Source organism: Epinephelus lanceolatus, chromosome 4 (genome assembly GCF_041903045.1).
Source record: "Epinephelus lanceolatus isolate andai-2023 chromosome 4, ASM4190304v1, whole genome shotgun sequence".
In the NCBI taxonomy this organism is placed as follows: Eukaryota; Metazoa; Chordata; class Actinopteri; order Perciformes; family Serranidae; genus Epinephelus; species Epinephelus lanceolatus.
Window position 1 is genome coordinate 17,388,801 of NC_135737.1, and position 22,077 is coordinate 17,410,877.

Genomic DNA, 22,077 nt, shown 5'->3' on the forward strand with positions numbered 1-22,077 from the left:
CGATACTAATGTTCAAAATAAAAATTTGGCTACCAGCCATTACCTTTGTTTTCTTGTTGTTGTTGTTTATCTTAGTTTTGTTGTCATTTATTCCCCATTTTGTGCCAGGGACACAAAGAAATCTGAAACAATCTTTAATATAGCCATATAGCCTTTGTTCACATGAAAAAAATATTTCTTAAACTAACTGCCTCAAAAGCCTTTTTACTATATATAACACATCTTAACTATCTCTCTTATATATATTTTATATTGCTATGAAAACATCAACAAATTTCTATTTTGGACTGTATTCATTCAAGGTTAAAACCTTAATTTTACGAGATTACATTTTAACACATCATGATAACTAATTTACCTTCGCTGAATACTCATTTTTACTGAACAGAGCTTGAACGCATTATAATGTAACTCAAGGCAGCCTCTGCTGGCCATTAGTTCCAGCCACCGGCTGCTAACAGCTAATGCTAGCTAGTTCTCCTCCTGCCAATTTCAACATGGATTTGTTACTGACAATTGAGCATCACCAGGGAAAAAATAGGGTGTTTTCCCAAAGGCAACAATAGTGAGTTTATTGCACCCTCTTGTTTTGAAGGTATCCCAGGGAAGATCTCTGTTTGTTCCAAACATTTTTTCTATTGTGCTGGGGACAATAGGACAATGTTAGTCTTGAGCCCCACTTTTCAGCCTGTTCGAAGTTGATGTAACACAACAGAAGAACATCAGCCACTGCCATCACTAAATGTCATCTTATTTGCTGATAGGCTGATGGTAGCCAACAAGGCAAATATTGGATGATACTGATGTTCAGCCGATAATTTGGTGCATTGTTTCAGGAAAGATATAGTGCTGTTAAATCTTTATAATACAACTTTTTAATAAGAAATATAACCAAAACTATCTGCATGGATAAATACCACAAGGAGAAAGGGAGAACTTATTATTTTTTTGTAATTTGGGTGAACTGACTCTTTGAAGGAAAAATGTAGGAATACACACAGTGCACATTTCTTTCTAAAAATGACTCAGGTGTTCCACACACGGTAAATTTAAACCACATCAAACTTTGTAAAGCAGCAAAAAGTCCATGCTTAAATTTCAGCTTTAATCCCTCATCCATCCTGCAAGGTTTATGCCTGAGCATCAAAGTATTTTTCTCATCTTATCCCCAACCCCGCCCTGATGTGACAACTGTTATGAAATGTAGAAATACCAAAATGTAAAAGATTCCCACAGATTATTAAAAAAAAAGAAAAATCTGCATTCCACTTGGTTTCTCTCTTTGAGACCCATATCTCAACTTCAATAAAGTAGCAAGCTCCTAATGCAGGTATTGGGGGAAAACAAGATACAGATTTGCATAATCAGTGTCACTATACATTTGGGTGGTAGCTGGAGTGTGGCAAGACGACACAGCTCGGGTGCTCTGGCAAGACCAGTGGGATAAAGGAGATGAATATGCATTAAATATGCTGGCAGTTCACTGCCCCAAATGTCCAGCCAAGTTTGTCAATAACATTTATGTCAGGGATGGTATTTCACGCACATTAGCAGGCCCTGCAGCGCTGTCTTCAACACTGCCATGGTAGGACAGGTGGGAGGAGCTGTTTTCCTCACATGCAATTTCTTTTCAAAGAGTCAAGGCTCTTTAAACATTCTTTATCTGTCTATGTTAAAATATAAAGCCTCAAGAAATGCGATGAAATAAAAAATCCCAACAGTTACTTAGACGTGCAGTTCCCTACAGCGATGATATACAAAGTTTGGCATCAAGCCACATGATGCCTGCAGAAAGCTTCTGAGAAGTTCATCAAGATATACACCACATATACAAATTAAGTAAGAAAACACTCATTTATCTACATGCAATTATAAAATTAAATTTCATGTATTTAATATGCAGTCATAATTACTTTCCACATTCACACACAACCATCTTTGTTAGACTTGAAGATGCAGTTTTATGCATGTGCTGATCACAAGGGCATGTTCATCCCTTTATCCTTCTCAGGAGTACAGTGCACAGTAAGCAGTAACTTTTTAACAGGAATAGCAACAATATAGTGAGTATTTAAAACAATGTTAAAGTTATTTGAAAAAAAAGGCAGCCCTGTCTCCTAGAAATGACCTATATCTACAATTCATTTGAAACAGCAAATACATTTTGAGGGAAATTAAATGCCGAGCAAATGAATTCTTTTAGTAACATAAATGGGGAAATATTGCAAACTAACATACCTGGCAAGTCGCCAGCTGATACTGATGCTGAAACTATCAACAAAAAAAACATCTCATTCGTTTCCCCCCAAAATAGCCAATCTACAGTACCAGACACAGTAACATTATTACTTTTTAATAATTGTGATCTTTCCCTAAACAAAACCAAAGCGTATTTGTTGCTTAAACCTAAGACAAGGGTTGTGGCGTGACGGGTTGTGACGTCAATGCAATACAGAGTACATGAATGTGACGTTTCGCTAGCTGACAGAGACGTTGTCTCTGAACAAAATCCAGGCTGCGGCTCTGTTGTTTGCCACAACAGCGCAAGTAAGACAGCAGTTTAGTAACAAACAAACATAATTTCTAGGAGACAGGGTTGGAAAAAAGACACTTCTGAGATCATTACCACTGAAATCATGGCTATGTAGGTGGATCATGACCCAAATGAATGATTTCAACTGATTTCAATATACACTACACTCTTATAGGGCTGCCACAATTAGTCGACTAATCGATGACTAATTGACTATTAAAATAGTCGGTGACTATTTAGTAGTCGACTAATCGGTTTGAGTCATTTTTCATAGAAAAGTACTATAAAAATACCCCAAAATACTCTTACTGCAGCTTCTTACGTTCAGATATTGGCAGCTTTACACACTCTCCCGTGACAGTGAACTAAAACCCTTCAGCGTGAGTATGAGTATGAAAGACATTAGATGACGTCATTTGGGGGTTTGGGCGAGACAGACCGACATTTTTCAACATTTTAACACATTTTCGACTAATCGAAGAAATAATCGACAGATTAGTCGACAATGAAAATAATCGTTAGTGGCAGCCCTACACTCTTATTTGCTAAAGGAGTTTGTTTATGTTTGGCATATGTTGTGATGAGAGTGTTACACTCCATAATTTTCTCTTTTATCAACAGACCATATATTTTGACCTCTTTGTGGTTCTGTTGGTACTTATTTTAAAAAGGGTATCTATTAAAGTACAGATTGTGCACTTCTTTTAGAGACAGTGAATGCTGCAAATTCATTTACGCTAGTAGGACACACATTTAGATAGATGTAACCAGTGGTGATTAAGTTATTTCAGATTTCAAGTCTTTTTCCATGAAATGTAGGTAGAAACTTAGTCTTGTCTTGTAAGTAGGGCTGCAACAGTATGAGATTGTCACAGTACGATAACTGTCTTAGAAAATATCATGGTTTCATGGTATCACAGCACACGGTATAACACTTTCATTTGTATCATTTTATTTTATTTTGTTTTTTATTATTATTATAACCACTTACAATGACCCTTAAAAAAATGTGTTTGTTTTTTTTAGGTTGAACAAACATTTTACTATAATTGAAACTTAAAAACATTTTTTAAAATGGAGGTATGTGTAAAAAGTGTGACAGTCTAGGAGGAAACATTACATGCATGCGCAGGCGAGATTCTCTGTCCGGTTGTATTTTTTGGACATGGTATGAAAACCATCAATTTTCAAACGACAATATACAATTTCACGGTATACTCTGGCAAGTAAATTATATCAGCCAGTAAACAAACAAAGAGACACAGCAAATATTTAAACACACATATGAACTTGCTAATGTGCTGACCCACCCACATCCACGTTCACACACATACATGAACACACTTAGTGAGCACATCATCCAGATAAACAGCTTGAAGATGCCTTCCCTAAGGAGCTTGAGAGAAGGGATGCAATCATTTGGTATGGGGTCTTTTCAGCAAGCTTTTCCTAATGGGACTTTTTCAGGGACTTGTCAGCCTTAAGATGACTGAAATCTTCCTGGCCTGGGTACCAGCTTCCTCTGGCTGCCACTGAGAGTGCCAAGCTGATCGCTTTAAATCCCACTTTTCTTTTCTTTTTTTTTTTTTTTTTGGTGGTGTGTGGGAGGGATAGGGGCTCAGAACAAGACAGAGAAGAAGAGAAAGAACGAGACAAGGATGAAGAGGCGGAGAGACACAGGAGGAGAAGGACAGAAAGAGCAAGTGGTTAGACGAGAGGGCCTGATGAGCAATGAGCGCCTCACTCGTCCTCAATTAATCTTGTCTCTCTACCTTTGCTTTGCTGCTTCCCTCAGCACCAAGGTAATAACGACACCCTCATCCATTATCCTTTTATCCCTGTTATTCACTGGGAATTGCTTAATAATATGTTACAGATTTGGCCTCCTTCGTATAATTCTTTCTGTCATTCGCAGTATATCATCTGGAAAACACACAGCCCCCTTTCTGCTGGACGATCTTTGAGGATTATCGTGGGTGACACCTTCGGGATGCAGCCAGAATCTGGAGCATCATTTTTTCAGGCATAAAGTGGAATTACCCTGACTTATCTGTCATTGCCAAAAGCACAACAAGCCATTCAGGGCCAAAGCAAAGGTGGAACAGGTTCTTATCGGCTTCTCTGAACGAGAGGGCTTGTAAATTTATGCTAATGAGGGCCTTTTGTCATCCAGGCTCACCCCTTGGGGCTGAACGGGGTTTGCAGGGGGATGATAATCTGGCTGTTGAGTGCACTAGATAATTTGTACTTTATCCTCATGTAATTATATAGTTTAAATCTTTTTACCAATGCTAATCCTACAACATGAGGAAGTGTCTTAACCATGTCTATGGTTCTTAGCAGCACTAGTTAGCGTGCATTTGACTCTCTCTCTCATAAAATCACGTAGGAGGAAAGCAGCACTGATATAATTACTTTGACTTTCTGTAGCCCGTGCTATGAATCCTCATATCATTTTGATCCACCTTAGCAGGCAGGCAGGGAGCCAAGCTAGCAGCCTGGGGGTATGGGAGACAACTCAAAAAAAAAAAAAAAAGAAGGTGAAAACACTGTAGCGCGGCTGAAAGAGCCCTCCCCATTTTTGTCAAAAAAGAAGGATAGAGGAGGCCTGGAAACTGGACTGAAATGAGTAAAAGTAAGTGCAGAGGGGCAGCTTTGCAGAGATTTTGAGGTCTCTCTGCTGTCCAGGGGGATTCTAGGCCATCTTGTGTGCCTGCCAAAGCCGACAGCCCCTGACAAGCTGTTTGGCATGCAGTAATTTGACTAATTACATTGGATTAGACCATATTAATGCAAGCTGTTTTCTCCAGGGTCACTGACCCACCCAGTGTGTCCCATGCTAGTTTCCCCCCATTCGGTGTAAACAAAACATACAGAAGAAAGAAAGTAGGCTCATTGTTTCTTAAAATTATGAAACAATGAACACATCCCTGACATTATTTTTTATAATGGAGGAGAATGTGTTTCAAAGCATCCACAGCAGAGAAAGCTGTGAGATACAGCCTGCACTTTCCTGAGTCACATCATCACAGGATTCTTTGATAACAAACCAAATTCTTTGCCCGATTTATCTCCCTGCAGGAAAAGAAAAACAAAACAAGGACTTTTATGAATCTCACAGCAGTCCCAGAGTTCACAGAATAGTTTTTTTTTTACACATTTGATGGGGCTACGGGGGCTGAAAAGGGTCTATATTCTGACAACAACAGTGCAGAATTTCACTTTAATTTTACTTTTATCTTAGCAAAATATCAGGATGAAATCTGAGTAATGAGGCACTGTTTTTTATGTGTGGTTTGGTCACACAATTGTTTTTCTGAGGAAATGGTGTGTTGAAATCCATGATTAATTTAAATAATGAGGGACATGTCATTCGATCTGCTTTAAAAATGAGTAGATATGCTCAAGAAACCAGAGAGAATACTTATTTGCAAAAAGGAGGGAAACCAACCCTCATTTGCATTTGCAAAACTCCAAAATGAAAGGGGGGAAATGAGCCATAGAATATGTGTGTTTTAATACAAGTGCTCTCCCAATTGTACCAAATCAATTTGAGTTTCACACAATGGAGAGGCAGCTTCACTGTTTGTATGTGCTCCTCTGCCTTGAACATGGTGTAATAATAGTCTTAAACCAGGCATTATAAAGACAGAATACCAAAGAGGCTTACAGCCTTGGTTTCATGAAACATTTAGGCAAAAGTTCCAAGGGCTGAGGATGATGAAAGAAGGTAAGCTTGAAAATGGGTTTCTGGGATCCACAGCCCTTATTGTACAGAAGTCACATCGAATTAATACTGAGGGCCATTTGCAGCCTTTCTTCTCCTCAGCTTTTCAGAACGGATTAAGCTATGAAAACTCAGAAATTACTAAAGCACCTATTAGGCATTATGCTCACCCTTTCTCCTCTTTCCCTTTGAAAGTCATTGAATGTGCTTCACTTCACTCGCACTTCAATTCACAAGTTGTTTGCATACTTGAAAGCCGGGCGATCTTATAAAATGTGTCATGTAGAATGTACTGTATATTTCCACTTGCACCATAAGAAACCCATTCCTGCATTTTGTAAATACTCATATACACATTTAACACCATTCGTCACTCTACAACCCAATTATTTATCATTTTGTGGATTACATAAAACCACGTTGTAGCAAAGTTTGACGATGCAGGCCACAGTATTCAGGCGGTTTACTGAAAGCCTCTGAGAGTTTCCACACTGATGAAGGGCCAGTATTGCTAGGGCTTTTAGGCTCTCCGCACCCCTCTTTGCTCTCTCAATGCCTCTTCAAAGAAGCGCAGGGAGTGCATGAATTGTAATTATGGCTCCTAACAGGATTCAAGAGCGCCCAAACGATGGCACTTGAGAACCAGGTCGTGTGGAGTTAAACGGCTGTCAGACACTCAAAGCTGCCCAGCATGTGAACAAACCCACAAAGGCTGGACGTGTCCACTTCTAGTGCCCTCCTACCCACTCTCCCTCTCATAGGGAGAGATTAAAGATCAACTAAGGCCCCTTTAAAGACCCATATAGCCTCTCTGCACTTTTACACATTCCAAATTACTAGAGGGGTCACAGTTTTCCATGTAAGATACTAAACTTGGAAAAAAAAAGGGATTTAAAAAAAAGTTATTAAGAGCTGTATGAAGTTGAATGAAGATCAGTGAAAAGATGTTATGTATAAAGAAATAAATCCTTGCCAAAATTCAAGGCAAATGAGACAGCACCAGGAGCATATTAAGGGGGAGGTGAAGGCTTGTGAGAGAACAGGTAATTGGTACCACCTGAGAAACCAATCTAACCACAGTGTCAGATTATCTGACAACCTCACCTTCAGAATAACGGAAAAGATCATCTGTGCTCCCCAGACAGTTTCAATGACTCACCAGGGCACAAGACCCCTTACTACACATTAAAGAGACCAGCCTTCAGTCAGGCCCTATCCAACTTCAGCCCCTTCCTACTCCCCAAAAGCACCCAAAAGAAACCAACCTGCAGCGTGAAGTCCCTATGCATGACCCTTATTAAACTCTTAATTGGATTGAGAGCCGCTAAGAAAAAAAATTCAACATAGTTCATTCAGCTGAGATTTTCTTTAGCATTCTTTCCAGTAGTTTGCCTCTTCAACAATAACATTCAAAATCAAGTCACTGAAAACTTCTTTTCTCTTTTCAAAACACAACTAGATTTTCCAAAAATGGGAGTATAGGCAAAACCTTTTTCACCTTTTCTTTTAAGGCAAAGCACTATTTGATTTTCACAGGGTGCAAGTGACAGGCTGAAACAAAGCCCAGCGCTGGCCATTGTGTAGCCTTTCACTGTTGTAATGGTCTTAAAATGGCTACAAGCAGGGCCCTATTCAGTGGTGACCAGGCTGCTCAGCTCTCCTCTCCATATCCAAGACAAACTTTGCACTAAGCGGGAACTCTGAGGTCAGCTGATGATTTAATGAGGGACCGAGTTCACTCATAACCACATTCTCAGACTATCAGTGCCTGTAGAAGTTCTCAACACATTTACACTAATTACAGAGAATAAATAGTGCCATAACAACAACATCAATCAAGTTCATTACGGAAAATAGCATAATGACAATAATTACAATAATATCTCATTAAGAAAGAGAATGAGAGACAGGGGAGAATTAATAGCAGACAGGTGTACAACACACCGCAATTATGAAACCTGAAATTAGTTCATTGCCTCAAGGCAAACAGAAGAGAAAGGGAAGGTTGTAAGTGAGGGAGTGTGTGTATGTGTGTGTGTGTGTTTATGTTTGGTGGTGGTGGTGGTGGTGGTGGTGGTGGTGGTGGTGGTGTGTGTGTGTGTGTGTGTGTGTGTGTGTGTGGTGGTGGGGGGCGTAGTTTCAGGGCTGGGAGTAGGACTGATAGAGAGAGGCTCACTGACAAAAAAAGGAATTGCAAATAAGCAAACAAAAATGTCTTAAATGTGTAAATTAGGGAGAAAAATAAGAGGGAAAAGCAGCTTTTCCCTGCAGACTGGTGCCTTAGATGAGAAGGGAGCAGCGAAACGTGATCAAGGGGAGCCGTGGAGCGGTGCGGCAGGCGTCAAGATGAGCACTCAGCCAGCGAGTGGCAGCTTCTCCTTTTCCAGTCAATCATTCATTACAGAGCCAAGTGCTGTGGAGGAGTGCCTCCTCTTTTTGACCTATCATATTACTGCCTCTGTAAACTCCTAATCCTCCCTTCGTTAGATGGTGTCAACAGCCGACATGCTCTCACCCTGCTCCCACACTCCTCGCTCAGACACCTCCCAAGCCCTGCCAAGACCACAGAATTGACACTCTAATAAAATCGTTTGAAATTTAACAAGGTAGAACGGCACAACTTTATCCATCTTTTTAGGTGCTTTCATCCACATTTTTGACTTGTTTGTTTTTTATCATTCGAAAGAGATTCAGAAAATCCGCTTAGGCTACTAATTAGTTAACTTTTTCTTTTTGTTTCACCATCAATTCCCTGTTCGCAGTCAGCCACACTAAAACAGTCTGACTTTAGCTCTGCAGTCTTTCATTGGCTGGTCTGAGCAGCCTGGTTCTTTTTCGCCTTGGGGCTGTTTCTGAGCAGGTGAAAGCCTGGAGGCAGGAACCTGCACATCAGCACTTCTTCGTCCATCATGACTCTTTCATGGGGAGCCCGTCTCCTGAGCTTCTCTACAGCCCAGTGAGATGACTACTATAATGAATCCAACAGATGAAAGCCCAGCAGGACAAAACAACATTCAGATACATCTACACTCACACACACACACACACACACACACACACACACTGGGGTTTGCACCAATCAGGGGCTCACTGTGTGAATGTTGTTATTTAGGTAAACAAAAGAATCAGATGCAGGCTGGAGAATAGGGAACCAGATCAAGCATCTTTTTTTGGCAGAGCTCCAAAAAGGAGAGTTTTGGAAGGGGTGATTATGATTGTGTCACACTGATCACAAACCACAGCAAATAATCAAGTTCATCGCAAACATCTGAGAACATATCACACACCCAACTGTCCATCACTCACATGCACTAGTGCACAGACCTCCATCTACCCACATACACACAGATCCATACAGTGTGTGGATGGGTTTGTGTAGGGTCCCAATTTAAGCTGACAGATACCAGATAGTGGATACACAAGGAAATGACAGCACTGATTTAGGATGGTTTTGAGTTTAGCTGCATGTGACACTGTGGCAACAAAACTATTACACATGAGTGAAGGCCATTAAAGTTCATCTATTTCTTAATGACATACAGCACATAAGCCTTTGTAGTCTGTTAGGATCTTAAAATATCTTGCCTTCCTGGGAATATATATGTAAATTTGTGAGATAAACTTTGTCACGGTTGAGACACACCTACCACATAACACACTTTGAGGGATGTTAATTACCATATAAAATAAGCAATTGGCATCCTGCCCCATATGTCCCACTTTTCAGTGAGGAAGATGGAAATTAGGTGGGGTAGATTTGATTGTGACATGCTCTCCGTCTGTGCTCCACATTGTGTGGCTTTGCCAGTAACAGGCTAATATTCAGCACAGCTCACCACCACCAGAACTAATGAAAGTAGACAAAATGTCTCTGCTGCCATCTTTGTCTCGCATCCGCTCAGGGTGAGCCTCCATCTTTCCCTCCTTTCCTTTTTCACCTCCCCTCTTTCCCCTCGCTCTTGAGGGGAGGGTGACAGCGGCATAAAATGGTGGCGAGCAAATGTGCCTTCCATGTGGCAGCAGTGGTGGGGGTGACAGGCCAGGCTGAGGCCAGCACTATCAGCAGTGTGTGGCTGTTGCTTTGAACAACCTGGATGGTCGCCATTGAGGATCAGGACCGAGCTGATGAGACACCAGCGGTTACACACAAAAGCAGCTCGATAACAAATCAAGAAACAGTCAGGGCGGCCAGCAATCCCCAACAGAAAACAGTTCTTTGATAAATGTAAACTTACTTGTCTAAGGTAGCTTGTTAATAACCAACTACACATCACCCAGTCAGTCCTCGTAGGCAGTTGTAATGCTTTATTGTGTAGATTTATATTCTGAAATAATTTCTAGATGACAATGATTTGACCAAGATGCTATTATATCAGATGTAAATATCAGATATAAAACTCTAAGATGATTCTAAGAGAGTCTAAGGATAGAGGATGTCATATTTGAAAATCCTCTGACACAAACTTGTCAGTTAGGTTATATACACAAATTTACTTGATTTAACTCAAAATATAGGATATAAAATGCATAAATATCACTTAAAGTATATCCAGCCATGCACTGAACTAGTGAACAAAAGCATACTCCCTTGATCCAGCAATTTGTGGTTGAGTCATTCAAGGGGTCTGTTAGTTAACCCTGAGCTCAGAGGATGATGAAGCAAGGGCATAAATCACAGAGTGAAACAAGGCAGACTCCTCCGATTCATTAATGGAAATGATCTGTCAATATGCTGGAGTCAATTCACACGTGTCAGCTGGGCTCAGCACACAATGGGCCAGCCAACTTATGAACTCCCAGCACCACTCCACCGAGTCCATAAAACAACTGGCATCGCCACTGGGGAGCACCCCAAGACACCACCCTCTTGCACAGACCACCAGATGACACAGATGGGGCGAAACCAAACAAAGACGAGACTCCCTTTGTACAAAGACGGACCCCTTTCAAAAGCCATTCATGCAACAAATTGGGGAAATCTGGCCATGCAACACTCTGGGTTTGCTCTTTTATTAGCGTGAGCCTTACGTCACAGTAAGTGAAATCAGATTTATGGCTCTCTGCTACAAAGGAGGTTAAAATCAAGCACACTTTTAAGACCCCAAACCTTTTTTTAAAGCCATGTTAACCAACAACAGTTTAGCTATGTTAACAAGGAACAGCCTTCTATTTTGTACACGAGCAAAGGAGTAAAAGACCATTCATCTTTTTACAAAACTTTGCCATTGTGCAAAATGATGACCAAAGCATCAATCATCAAAGAATAGCTAATGAGCAAAACTGCAAACAAGGACAATGCTGATCCATGCTAACATGTCCTCTACTCTTGAGTTGATGGATTGTTTGGCTAAATATAAAGCTAACTTATCCAACATCATCTTGACAAGCTTGCAAGCAAATATAAGTCATTTCTAGTTTCTATTTATTGTTTACTATCGGGTAAAGCTGTAGATAGTAATGATTCTTCATAGTCACAGAGATTAACGACTGTTATCAGTCACAAGTACTGTGGGGTACTCCTGCATTTTATAGTAGCAGCATCAAGTTTTAGCACTTTCAAAGGCAGCCCATCAGTTAGGGATGTTTGTTTCCATGTAGGTCATTAAATATGTGCACACAAGCTTTCTTTTATTAGGCCCTCTGCATTTTTCTTTTCTTGTTTTTTCTCAGCTGCACACCCGTGCTGCTGCAGCAATCTGCATAGAGAGACATTTGTCATCATTAGCCTTGCTCTGACAGTTGGCACCCGGCACCTCAGATCTCTAGGACTGGCAATTATGAACCCTTCATCCCTTATTTAGGCAACATTGCCTAATTTCATCACAGGCTTCACCAGCAGCATTTGATTACCAACAGCCCCAAATCTATATGCCACCAGTCTTCCATTCCCTTTGTTTTGTGCCTCGATGTACTGCTACTCTGAGATCACATGACACGTGGGAGAGAACTGTGTTCAGTTAGTCTGAGATTTGAAATTAGTTATCAGACACAGGGGTGGCAAAGAGGGTTGTAGATGAGCATCACGGGGTCAGTGGGTAGATGATTACAGCGCCCACCTTTAGATGGTAGACATCTCACAGACATTAAGATTAATCACACTCCTGCTGCTGAATGGTTGCCTTTTACGACAAACAAGATGGACGTCAGGCTATAGTTTCCTTGATAAATAAAATGAAATTAAACAGAACTGCATGTTTACAAATAAACGAGTCGATTTTTAGAGCAATCTAAGCCCTACCAATTTGTAGAAAATATGAGAAACTTGCTGAATGAAGCAATAGTAAACCAGCCACAATCCTGCCCCAGTCTCCAACACACCCAATGTTTAGCATTGTCATGTACTACAAAATACTACTCTAAACTGTGTGCTAATAAAACCAGTGGAAAGCACTGCAGCAGCACTTTCACTGCACTCAACTGCCAACTGCATAACCTGTGCAGGAAATAAGTGCACTGAACACAATGTAAGCCCGTATTTTCCTTTTTTGAAGCAAACCAGGCATTTTGTGGATCGTTATTTTGGCAAACAAAACTGAATTGTATTCATGCTAAATTCATGCAAATACATGCATGTAATTTATCACGGAGGCTGACAAGCGTACCATATTGCAGAGGGGAGGGGTGAAGGGCCAAATGAAGCTGAGACAATCAATTAAGTTTCATAATTTACACTTTTCTCCACTTCTCCATTTTCTCAAAATGAATATCATGCTGATAACTTTGGTGTTTTCTGTGTGTGTATATGCCACAGATATGGTTCACAGTAAACAGAGCCTGTTGAGTGGATCACTAGAGAGTCTCTGAGAGCCTTTGGCTATGTGGTCGAGCTTCCTGACTCCTCCAAAGGAGGCTGTTAATACACGGCAGAGAATAAAACAAATGAATGGACACAATCCAAAGGGGGTCCTCAGTGAAGCTCCAGGCCCAAAAATTAACTGGCCTCCTACAGAGACACCATATTGCTTTGAATAATAATGTAAAAATCCCAATGACAATTTCATTTTGTGACAAATAAAATTATAGGAAATGTGTCAAAGTGAGTGGATATCCCATGAGATTAAAGTATATTATTTCTCACAGTTTGAGAGCCAGTGTTGATGTCACATCTCCGAAGTGTAACTGCTTTTAATCTGATTTATACAGAAATATGTCATCCCATTAAGTCTACTCTGACTAATCTGCATATTAGCTTGGGAGCTAGCTGGTAAACTCCTGTTGTATGGGACATGGATTGAAAGTCTTTAAAAAAAGAAAAACTAAATGACCCCAGAAATTTAATGAAAAAGCATATGGCAGACCCTATTTGTTCTCATGTAATAGGATTAATAAAATTATAAAACGTCATCCATAATTATAGTACCAGTCAAAGGGATTGCTGGTCATAGAGGTCTTGATCCAGCTTAAAATCACCTAACTGCTATACTTGCATAACGTAATTGACTATTTTGTTAACAGAAATGAATTAATACAGAAAATTGAAAAGACAGCATGCATACATGTTACTGTAAAACCATTTTTTTTAAATAAAATATAGTTAAGGCCACAGAGGACTGGGTTGGTCAAAATAGCCAATAAACTTGCGTGTGTGTAGAGCATGGGGTTTTCATTCCCCCCTGGAGACTCACTTTTTCAAAACATTATTTTTCATTAACTGCTTGAGGCTACACACTGTTTTGTAGATACTATAAAAATAATTTTACTCTGATTATGCTCATTTGTATACAAACACATAGGTGTTAGTTAAATACATATATATTACTAATTCATGTGAATAAATACTGCATAAAGCCTTGAGGATGAATTGTAAAATAAAGCAATATACACTTAACGACTTTGGCTATAATCAAGAGAATATCATTTCAAGTCACTTAAAGCACGAGTGGTGTCATCAAAGGGCAATTTCTGCCATCAGACAAGCACCACTGACCTTGTGCCCAGCCATGTTAACAGGACGATCAGTCTTGCTAGAAGAAAGGAAAAAGAAAAATGGAGGAGAAAAAATGAATAAGTGTAGAGGCATGCTGTGGAAACAAAGGGGCCTTCAAAACAGGGTCACATGCTCATGCAAAATTAGGGGAAGTAGAAGTCATTGTATTGATTTACACAATCATGCATGCATTTTGCTGGGTCAGAAATAGGCCCTGGAATCATGGACCCATATATCACACTGGAGGGCCTCCAATAGCCTAGCGGGATAGCGACTGAAGCAACAAAGCTTGCAATGTTGTAATGGTAAAGATATGGCTAAGAGGATTCAATTGTCTTAGGGTAGACCTGACAACTGCTGGAGTCTTGGGACTGTGGAGCAGGTTGAGTTACTGTGAGATCTGTGGAGCCACATGCTTTAGATTTAGAAGTGATAATCTCAATGAAAATCCCCCCTTCTATCAGGCATACGGATGGCCAAAGGCCGGAACACAAACTCAAGAGGTGCAACTGGATTCGGAGGTATCTGACTTGGAGCAAGACAGCCTGGAAAGTGAGGCTAGTCTGGTTTCAATAAAAGGCAAGTACCTGCTGGGCCACAGACAGTGGGAGAGAGTGAGAGAAAAGACTATCAAAGCCTGAGAGGGCAAGAGGCTTTTAGCTACTTCTCACCACATGAAAACCTTCTATAATGTCCTCCATATCCTCTAGAAATATGTCAATGAGAATGTAAATTTTGTTGGGAAATTTATTCAGACCTACATGTGATAAGAACTAAAAAATATAGACCTAATCTTATGATTTAATTTCAGAATAACCATTTTTATATACACATCATGTCCCATAATTAGAGTTAAGAAAAAAAAGATGCTAAGATGCTATCTGTAATTTCTGCCTGGTAACAGTGTGAAATTATCACTGAGGTTTGCCAAGAAGCTGGCAGTGTGTCCATGACAGGCTGTGATGGTAATGGGAGTCACCTATCTATCAGGGTCCTTCCCGCACATGCCACCTCCTGATCAGCTGCATCCGTGTAGAGAGTCAGAGCTGACGAGCGCCGGTTTGCCCTCATAATGTCTGGTCGTATGCAGTTCTGACTAGAGCAGAGATGAGTGTAAATGCCTTTGTGTTCCTTATCTGATCCGTGCAGCATTATCTTTTTGAAGTCCTCTTCAAAGCATGCACTGTACCTTGTGAGATGGAGTGCCAGTGCAATGATGAGAGCCAGAGAAGGTTTAGTGTGGATGCAAGATCTCTTTATTGTGAATCACTGTCTGTAGCAGACCTATGTAGCTATAACCCAAAACAACACACTAAAATATCATGAAGCTTTACATAAAATGGTCAGCCATGTTAATATTAATTGTTACTATTATTAGCAATTAATGCTTTTGACTTGCTTCCTTTCTTTTATTAGACAAAAAAATCTAACAACAATCTCATGCTATTGTTACTTTGTTGCTGCTATCTTTATCTTGATGTTTAATAAATAAATATTATCATTACCAAAAACAGTTTGTAGAACACAAATGAATATTACTCTCTTACATTGTATAATTCATTTGGATTACTGACATTCATGAAAGCACAAGCAATTTAAAAAAATATTACAAGCATTTTAATGTAATGTAACAATTATAAACAGACTTACACATTTATTCTCAACAAAACATTGCAAAATACAGTTTAGTATAAATGTCCGTGTGTTATTCATTATTAAGCAATGTAAGAAAGAAATGTATGTTAATATCACAACTGCTACAAATATGTATTTTTCATTCTTACAATATACAATAATTCAATGACTGAAAAATACTGGCGCGCGGAACTGTTGCGCGACACATTAAAAGGCTGTTGCCGCACAGTAAAAGAGCAAAACATTCTGCATGGTACCACAAGCTCGAGATGTAAACCTTGAGATATAAACTCTCTCAAGCATCACAGCCACGGTAATGAATGTGTCAAATATAATCGCAATGCTAATAATAAATAGCGCGATTACTTTTTCATCTTTGCAGGCGTATTTCTGAGGAGGAAAAAAAACTAAACACACCGTTCAGTGAATTAACACTGAAAGGTCTAATTAAGACACTAGTTCACGATTATTTTATAAATATATGGCTGAAAAAACAAAACGCACAAATAAGGCAAACATCATTTCTAAATTACACTAATATATATTTTTTAAAACTGCCTAAATTACTCACTTCTGATTTTAATTTATCTGATGCGCCTTGGAGAAATCAGACCCGGTCCACTGGAGAAAGAGTAAATAAATAATATCGCAAATTTAAATGCTTTATTAACCGAAGACATAAATACTAAACAAATCTAAATCCACCTACTGTTTCATATATGATTCAATATAGCGGACTAAAAAAGCAGCAGATAGAGTCCAAGAAAAAGCAACGTAACGCAGTGAAATTGCTGTTTTTTTCTTCTCTCCAAATGCGTAGGTGTACTTCCGCTCCTCGATATACTACTACTACCTGTACTTTTTACTTGTATATAACACCCGGGGATGAATTTGTTTTCGATAAACTGGGAAGCGGTGACGCATCAGACAGCGATTGGACATCTTGGTTTCAACTCCTCCCTTATAATAAAGAGTGTGTGTGTCTCCTGTTGTAAAACACAGCAACACCGGGCGTCTGCGTCGGGAGGGCACACTCCACTCTGCGCAATTACGCGGACTCCTAACTGGCACAGTGATCAGAGAAAAACCAAAAGGCGTTTTTCCGGCTACTGAACCTCACAAGGCTGAAATGGACTTTTAAACAGGCCATCCTGATAATTCCGAGGACTTGCTTCGTGCACTTCAATGCAGTTTACGGTACAACAGCTGTGAATGTTATGATATGATTATTACACATGTGCTCTGAGCACAGCTTTAAATAGTTGTCTTATAAATAGACATTTTTTTCTTTTTAAATAGCTTTCTTTCTTCTCTAAAATTGGCTCCCGTACAAACAGCCGCGTTGGATCCCTCGGCTTACTGCGAGACTCCGGTGTATAACCCGGATCTCTGCCCTAATATGATAGCCGCCCAGGCAAAGTTGGTGTATCACCTCAACAAATACTACAACGAGAAATGTCAGTCTCGAAAAGCAGCCATCTCCAAGACCATCCGGGAGGTGTGCAAGGTGGTATCGGATGTCCTGAAGGAGGTCGAGGTGCAGGAGCCCCGCTTCATCAGCTCCCTCAGCGAGATGGATAATCGTTTCGAGGGACTTGAGGTCATTTCACCCACCGAGTTCGAGGTTGTACTCTATCTGAATCAGATGGGAGTATTCAACTTCGTGGATGACGGATCTCTCCCGGGCTGCGCCGTGCTCAAGCTCAGCGACGGCCGCAAGAGAAGCATGTCTCTCTGGGTTGAATTCATCACAGCCTCCGGTTACCTCTCAGCGCGCAAGATCCGGTCGAGATTTCAGACACTGGTGGCGCAGGCAGTGGATAAATGCAGCTACAGAGATGTTGTCAAAATGGTCGCTGACACAAGTGAGGTGAAGTTGCGCATTAGAGACAGATATGTGGTGCAAATCACACCGGCTTTCAAGTGCACTGGGATCTGGCCCCGAAGCGCTGCGCACTGGCCTCTCCCCCACATCCCCTGGCCGGGACCTAACCGAGTGGCAGAAGTCAAAGCGGAAGGCTTCAATCTTTTATCCAAAGAGTGCTACTCCCTGAACGGCAAGCAGAGCTCAGCAGAGAGCGACGCCTGGGTCTTGCAGTTCGCCGAGGCCGAGAACCGGCTCCTCCTGGGTGGATGCAGGAAAAAATGCTTGTCAGTCCTCAAAGCGTTACGCGACCGTCACCTCGAACTGCCCGGACAGCCCCTGAACAACTACCACATGAAAACTTTGGTTTCCTACGAGTGTGAGAAGCATCCCAGGGAGTCAGACTGGGATGAGAACTGCCTCGGCGACCGCCTGAACGGGATACTATTGCAGCTTATTTCATGTTTGCAATGCAGAAGGTGCCCGCATTATTTCCTGCCTAATTTAGACCTGTTTCAAGGAAAACCTCACTCTGCTCTTGAGAATGCAGCCAAACAGACTTGGCGACTGGCAAGAGAAATACTGACCAACCCCAAAAGCTTGGAGAAACTCTGAGGTAAAAATATGCTAATTCACCTCGTCTTAAAAAATTGTGGTAAAGAGGCCTAACGAGCTCATAAACGGACAGAAAAAAATATTGCCAACCAATTTGCAAAGTCTTGTGAAATGTGTCATTTGTTGTTAAATATGTTTTGGCTTAGCCTGTTTGAAGATGATTTTTTATGACAGTTTAGTTTGCCATTATCCCCGTGCACCTTTTGGCGGTGTTAATATTTAGGAGCAAGTTTAAATTATTGGCTACCACTAACCCTGAAGCCCACCTCAACAGTGGTCTCTTTTCTCTCCGTGCCACACGGTTGCCTAAATCCTACATTTTCTTAAATGCTTTAAAATAAAGCCCCGTGACAAACTTTGGAAAAAAATAAAAACACACATCTGTACATTTTATACTGTAAATACATTCATAGATTGTGATTCAAGTGGTCTGAAATTGTGAATGTTGTTCTGTGACACGTAAATAGGATCCACGTGTTTAAATCTACTTCTGAACTTTTTCTTTATCTGGTAGAAACGTTATTAATTTATACTTGCATCAGTGGTAGTCTGATTCATCTGTTTCAATGGACATTGTCTAATTTTTTAAAGTTTACATTTTGATAGGCATACGACATTTGCTACATTGAAAACATTCCATCAATTTACTTGAATTATTATTTAAAGTACTCGAACATGTTTTGGTTGTTGTTTATCTCTACCATGCTTAGGCCTACATGATAAAAAAGAAAATGATAACATATATATAGTATATATATATATATTACAGTTTAATTGAGAAAAAAATGCACTTGAAATACACTGGATTATAACATCTGTGATCTGATTTTTTTTATTTCTGTCTTTGATCTAATTTAAAGAGCTAATAAAACGAGCTGTTTTATATTCGTGTCCCATTATGGTTTTCTTAAATGTGTTTTTGACAGCAGGCCTAATGCCATGCGATAATTATATAATGGGACCTTTAATTTCAGGGTCTCTGGCTAGGTGTCCTATATAGACAGATGAGTTTGACACCTTAAAAAGGAAAAGGGGAAACTGGAAAGAAACATTTTCACACACAGCATTGCAAACACATTTGCAACCCTGCCGACCAGTTTGCATTTTGTTACACCACAAACCCCTGTGCAAGTAATGCGCGTTCATTTATTTTTTTCAACATTCGGTGATTCGCATAATAAACTGTCACCACAGTTTGATGGCTGAACCTGAGTAGGCCTCAATGGTCATGATATGATATTTTCCATAAAAAAGCATAGACAATGCAGCAAATTGAACACACACAAAATACTTATCAATAGCGATTTACAACACAATTTTTGACACAAACTGTCATTAAATAAAAAGCAAGATAAAGCGTTGACAGAAGCGCAGCGCACCTCAACATAAGCTTTTTCATTATATTAAATACCAACAAATGTGCATTTAAAATATATTAAATGTTATACTTGTCGGCCGAATGAAAAAAAAGAACAAACTCTAAAACGTGTCAAACTGCCCGCTTTAAATTTGGGCTGCACACTTGCTTGCAGTTACTTACCTTTGAGTTGACCCTTTTGAAGGCAGGGTCGTCCTCGTCCACCTCGAAGTAGATTTCGGTGGTGGTGATGGACAGAGTCCCCCGGGCCACCAGGACGGGGGCAACAAGCTGGGCCGGGCTGCTCAGGACCACTGGGCCTGCAGAGTGTGCAAAGAGGGCAGCCACACGCACAGTCAGTAACATGCATAAAAAAAAAAAAAAAGATTAAAATAAAGCGAGGCTGATGCTAACTCTGTAAACCCGATCAACGCAATTAAATGAGATACCATCATGTCAGCGGCCTGTTTGCACCAAACCATACCGCTACGTGCGTGTACACCCTGCGCTTTTACACATTAGGGAATTGTCAACTTAGTCATTGTAGTTGAGTCAAATATTGCGCATTATTACAGCTGCGTTAAAGCCTTATTTTTTATAAATACCATTCATAATTCACCGCGCACAAAACAAAGGCGTTTGAACCCCTTTTTGTCTTTGCATGCACATGTCCATATAAGCGCATAATACAGTGGATTTATCAGGCCTATAAATAGAAACATAGCACCTATTTGTACCTTTGTTTGTAAACCAGTGATGCACCGATAACAGAAAGGGTTTATGATCAAATAGGATCAAACAGCATCCACTAAAAAAGGGTTTAGATGAGGTAAAATAAAATAAGGTCATTCTTTATTTCCCTCATATGGTCATTTCAGTTTAAGGTATTTGCAGTGCACTTCTGAAATATGAATTTACATCACTGATATTCAGGGCTGCTTTATAAAGGAGCAGCCTATAATTGGATTCCGAAAATTAAAAAAGCTGCTCTTTTATCCACCAACACACCCACGTCAAAAAAGGAGGACATGCAGGAAAACCATAAAACTACAAGCTCGTTCTCAAGCCCAAATAATTGTTCAGAATTTTAAGGTGGGTTTGTGACCCTGCCAGCTGATAGTGATCACATCTTTATTTCAGTCTCCTCCCTCCCTCTCTTCCTCTGCTTCATCCTCCATGTTCTCAGATCAGTGTCGCTGTGGAGTACCGTTACAGTGATTTGTCTGCTCTCAAACGAAAGCTCTCGAAATCAGGATATTTATCGATCCCTTAAACTCCAAAGAGCCACTTTAATGTCTCATCAATCTTAATCTGCGTTCCTCAGCCAATTATGGCCGATAGTGTTACAGGAATACAAGTGGATTTCGCTCTCAACTCCCAGAGCGCCCCTTCATCGCTCTTGCAGGCTGCACAGTCAAACCGCCCTCCCTGGATTTTTTTTTTTTCTCAGCGTTGCTCGGGTCCATTAACGGTGATCCTATCTGCTGATGCTATCAGCCCAGGCGCTACACGTTACTTACAAGCTTCATATGATGAGTAAATACTTGCACTAACCTGTTTTACTGCATTTCAGATAACGTTTTTTTTATTTATAAAAGAAGAGAAAATAAAAATTAAAAAAAAAAATCAAATGCAAGCCATTAAAAAATAAAACTATCGTCATTATTAGTACTGTTATTACTATTAATGTTTCTGCCAATTGAGGAGATTGTCTTAATGACCACTCCAGCCCCTACATTACAAGCCCTTTCACCTCTTACTAAAAATAACACTTTTAGAGCTGATGCACTGTATTGCGCCCTAAAGGGCTGCACACAGAGAAAGACACTAGCCTGAAGCATTAAGCAACAGCATCTATTGCTCATGGGGAGGAAGAGGATTAGGCAGTAATCCCCTCAGGGATCCTGCCATAATTAGGCTATATGGTATTAAAATGTTTACACGAGAATAATGAAATTAAGGGCAAGTTACACAGGATGAGTGGTGTGTATGGGCTAATAGTTGGCTGCTGGGTCTTACTTTTAATGAAAATGCAAATATTTGGCAAATGACAGGCCATTTTAATGAAGTGATGAAAAGTCTCGTTTTGGTGTGGTGGGAGTTTTGGACAACTGCTGAGAAGATGGGTATATTATTACCCACAATCCATCCACCGGACTGCAGTGTTTGATGAGGCTGAGTGCTGTTATATTTTACAAGTGGAAGTGGGTTACTTGCACACCTGAGCACAATCATTCAATTGCAACCATGTGCATGTTGACTTATAGTAGATACACACAAAAATACATGCATGCACAGCTGCAGCCATTATACTACTACTGCCTACTGTACGCTGGCTAGGATCTGAGGCACAGTGTCTTGTTGTTCATTGAGTCACTGAAGCAAAGGTCATTTTTTACGACTGTCTTCAAAGCATGCA

At 40.2% G+C, this 22,077-nt stretch overlaps 2 protein-coding genes across 5 annotated transcripts in view; one reads left to right on the forward strand and one right to left on the reverse strand.

The window, feature by feature from the left end:
• Window positions 1-22,077, reverse strand: part of nbeab (neurobeachin b) — a 236,822-nt gene that overhangs the window by 52,333 nt on the left and 162,412 nt on the right. For all 4 annotated transcript variants that reach the window (XM_033631025.2, XM_033631024.2, XM_033631023.2 and 1 more), the window contains exon 39: window positions 19,842-19,978. In XM_033631025.2, coding sequence (XP_033486916.1) covers window positions 19,842-19,978 — 137 coding nt within the window. The remainder of the gene's footprint in view (window positions 1-19,841; window positions 19,979-22,077) is intronic.
• Window positions 16,820-19,181, forward strand: mab21l1 (mab-21-like 1). Its single transcript, XM_033631067.2, has one exon. It carries the CDS (start codon window positions 17,222-17,224, stop codon window positions 18,299-18,301), a length of 1,080 nt encoding a protein of 359 aa, XP_033486958.1. The 5' UTR covers window positions 16,820-17,221; the 3' UTR covers window positions 18,302-19,181.

Coding starts and splice junctions, on each gene's coding strand:
- mab21l1 (XM_033631067.2), top strand. CDS start 17,222: ATGATAGCCGCCCAGGCAAAGTTGGTGTATCACCTCAACAAATACTAC.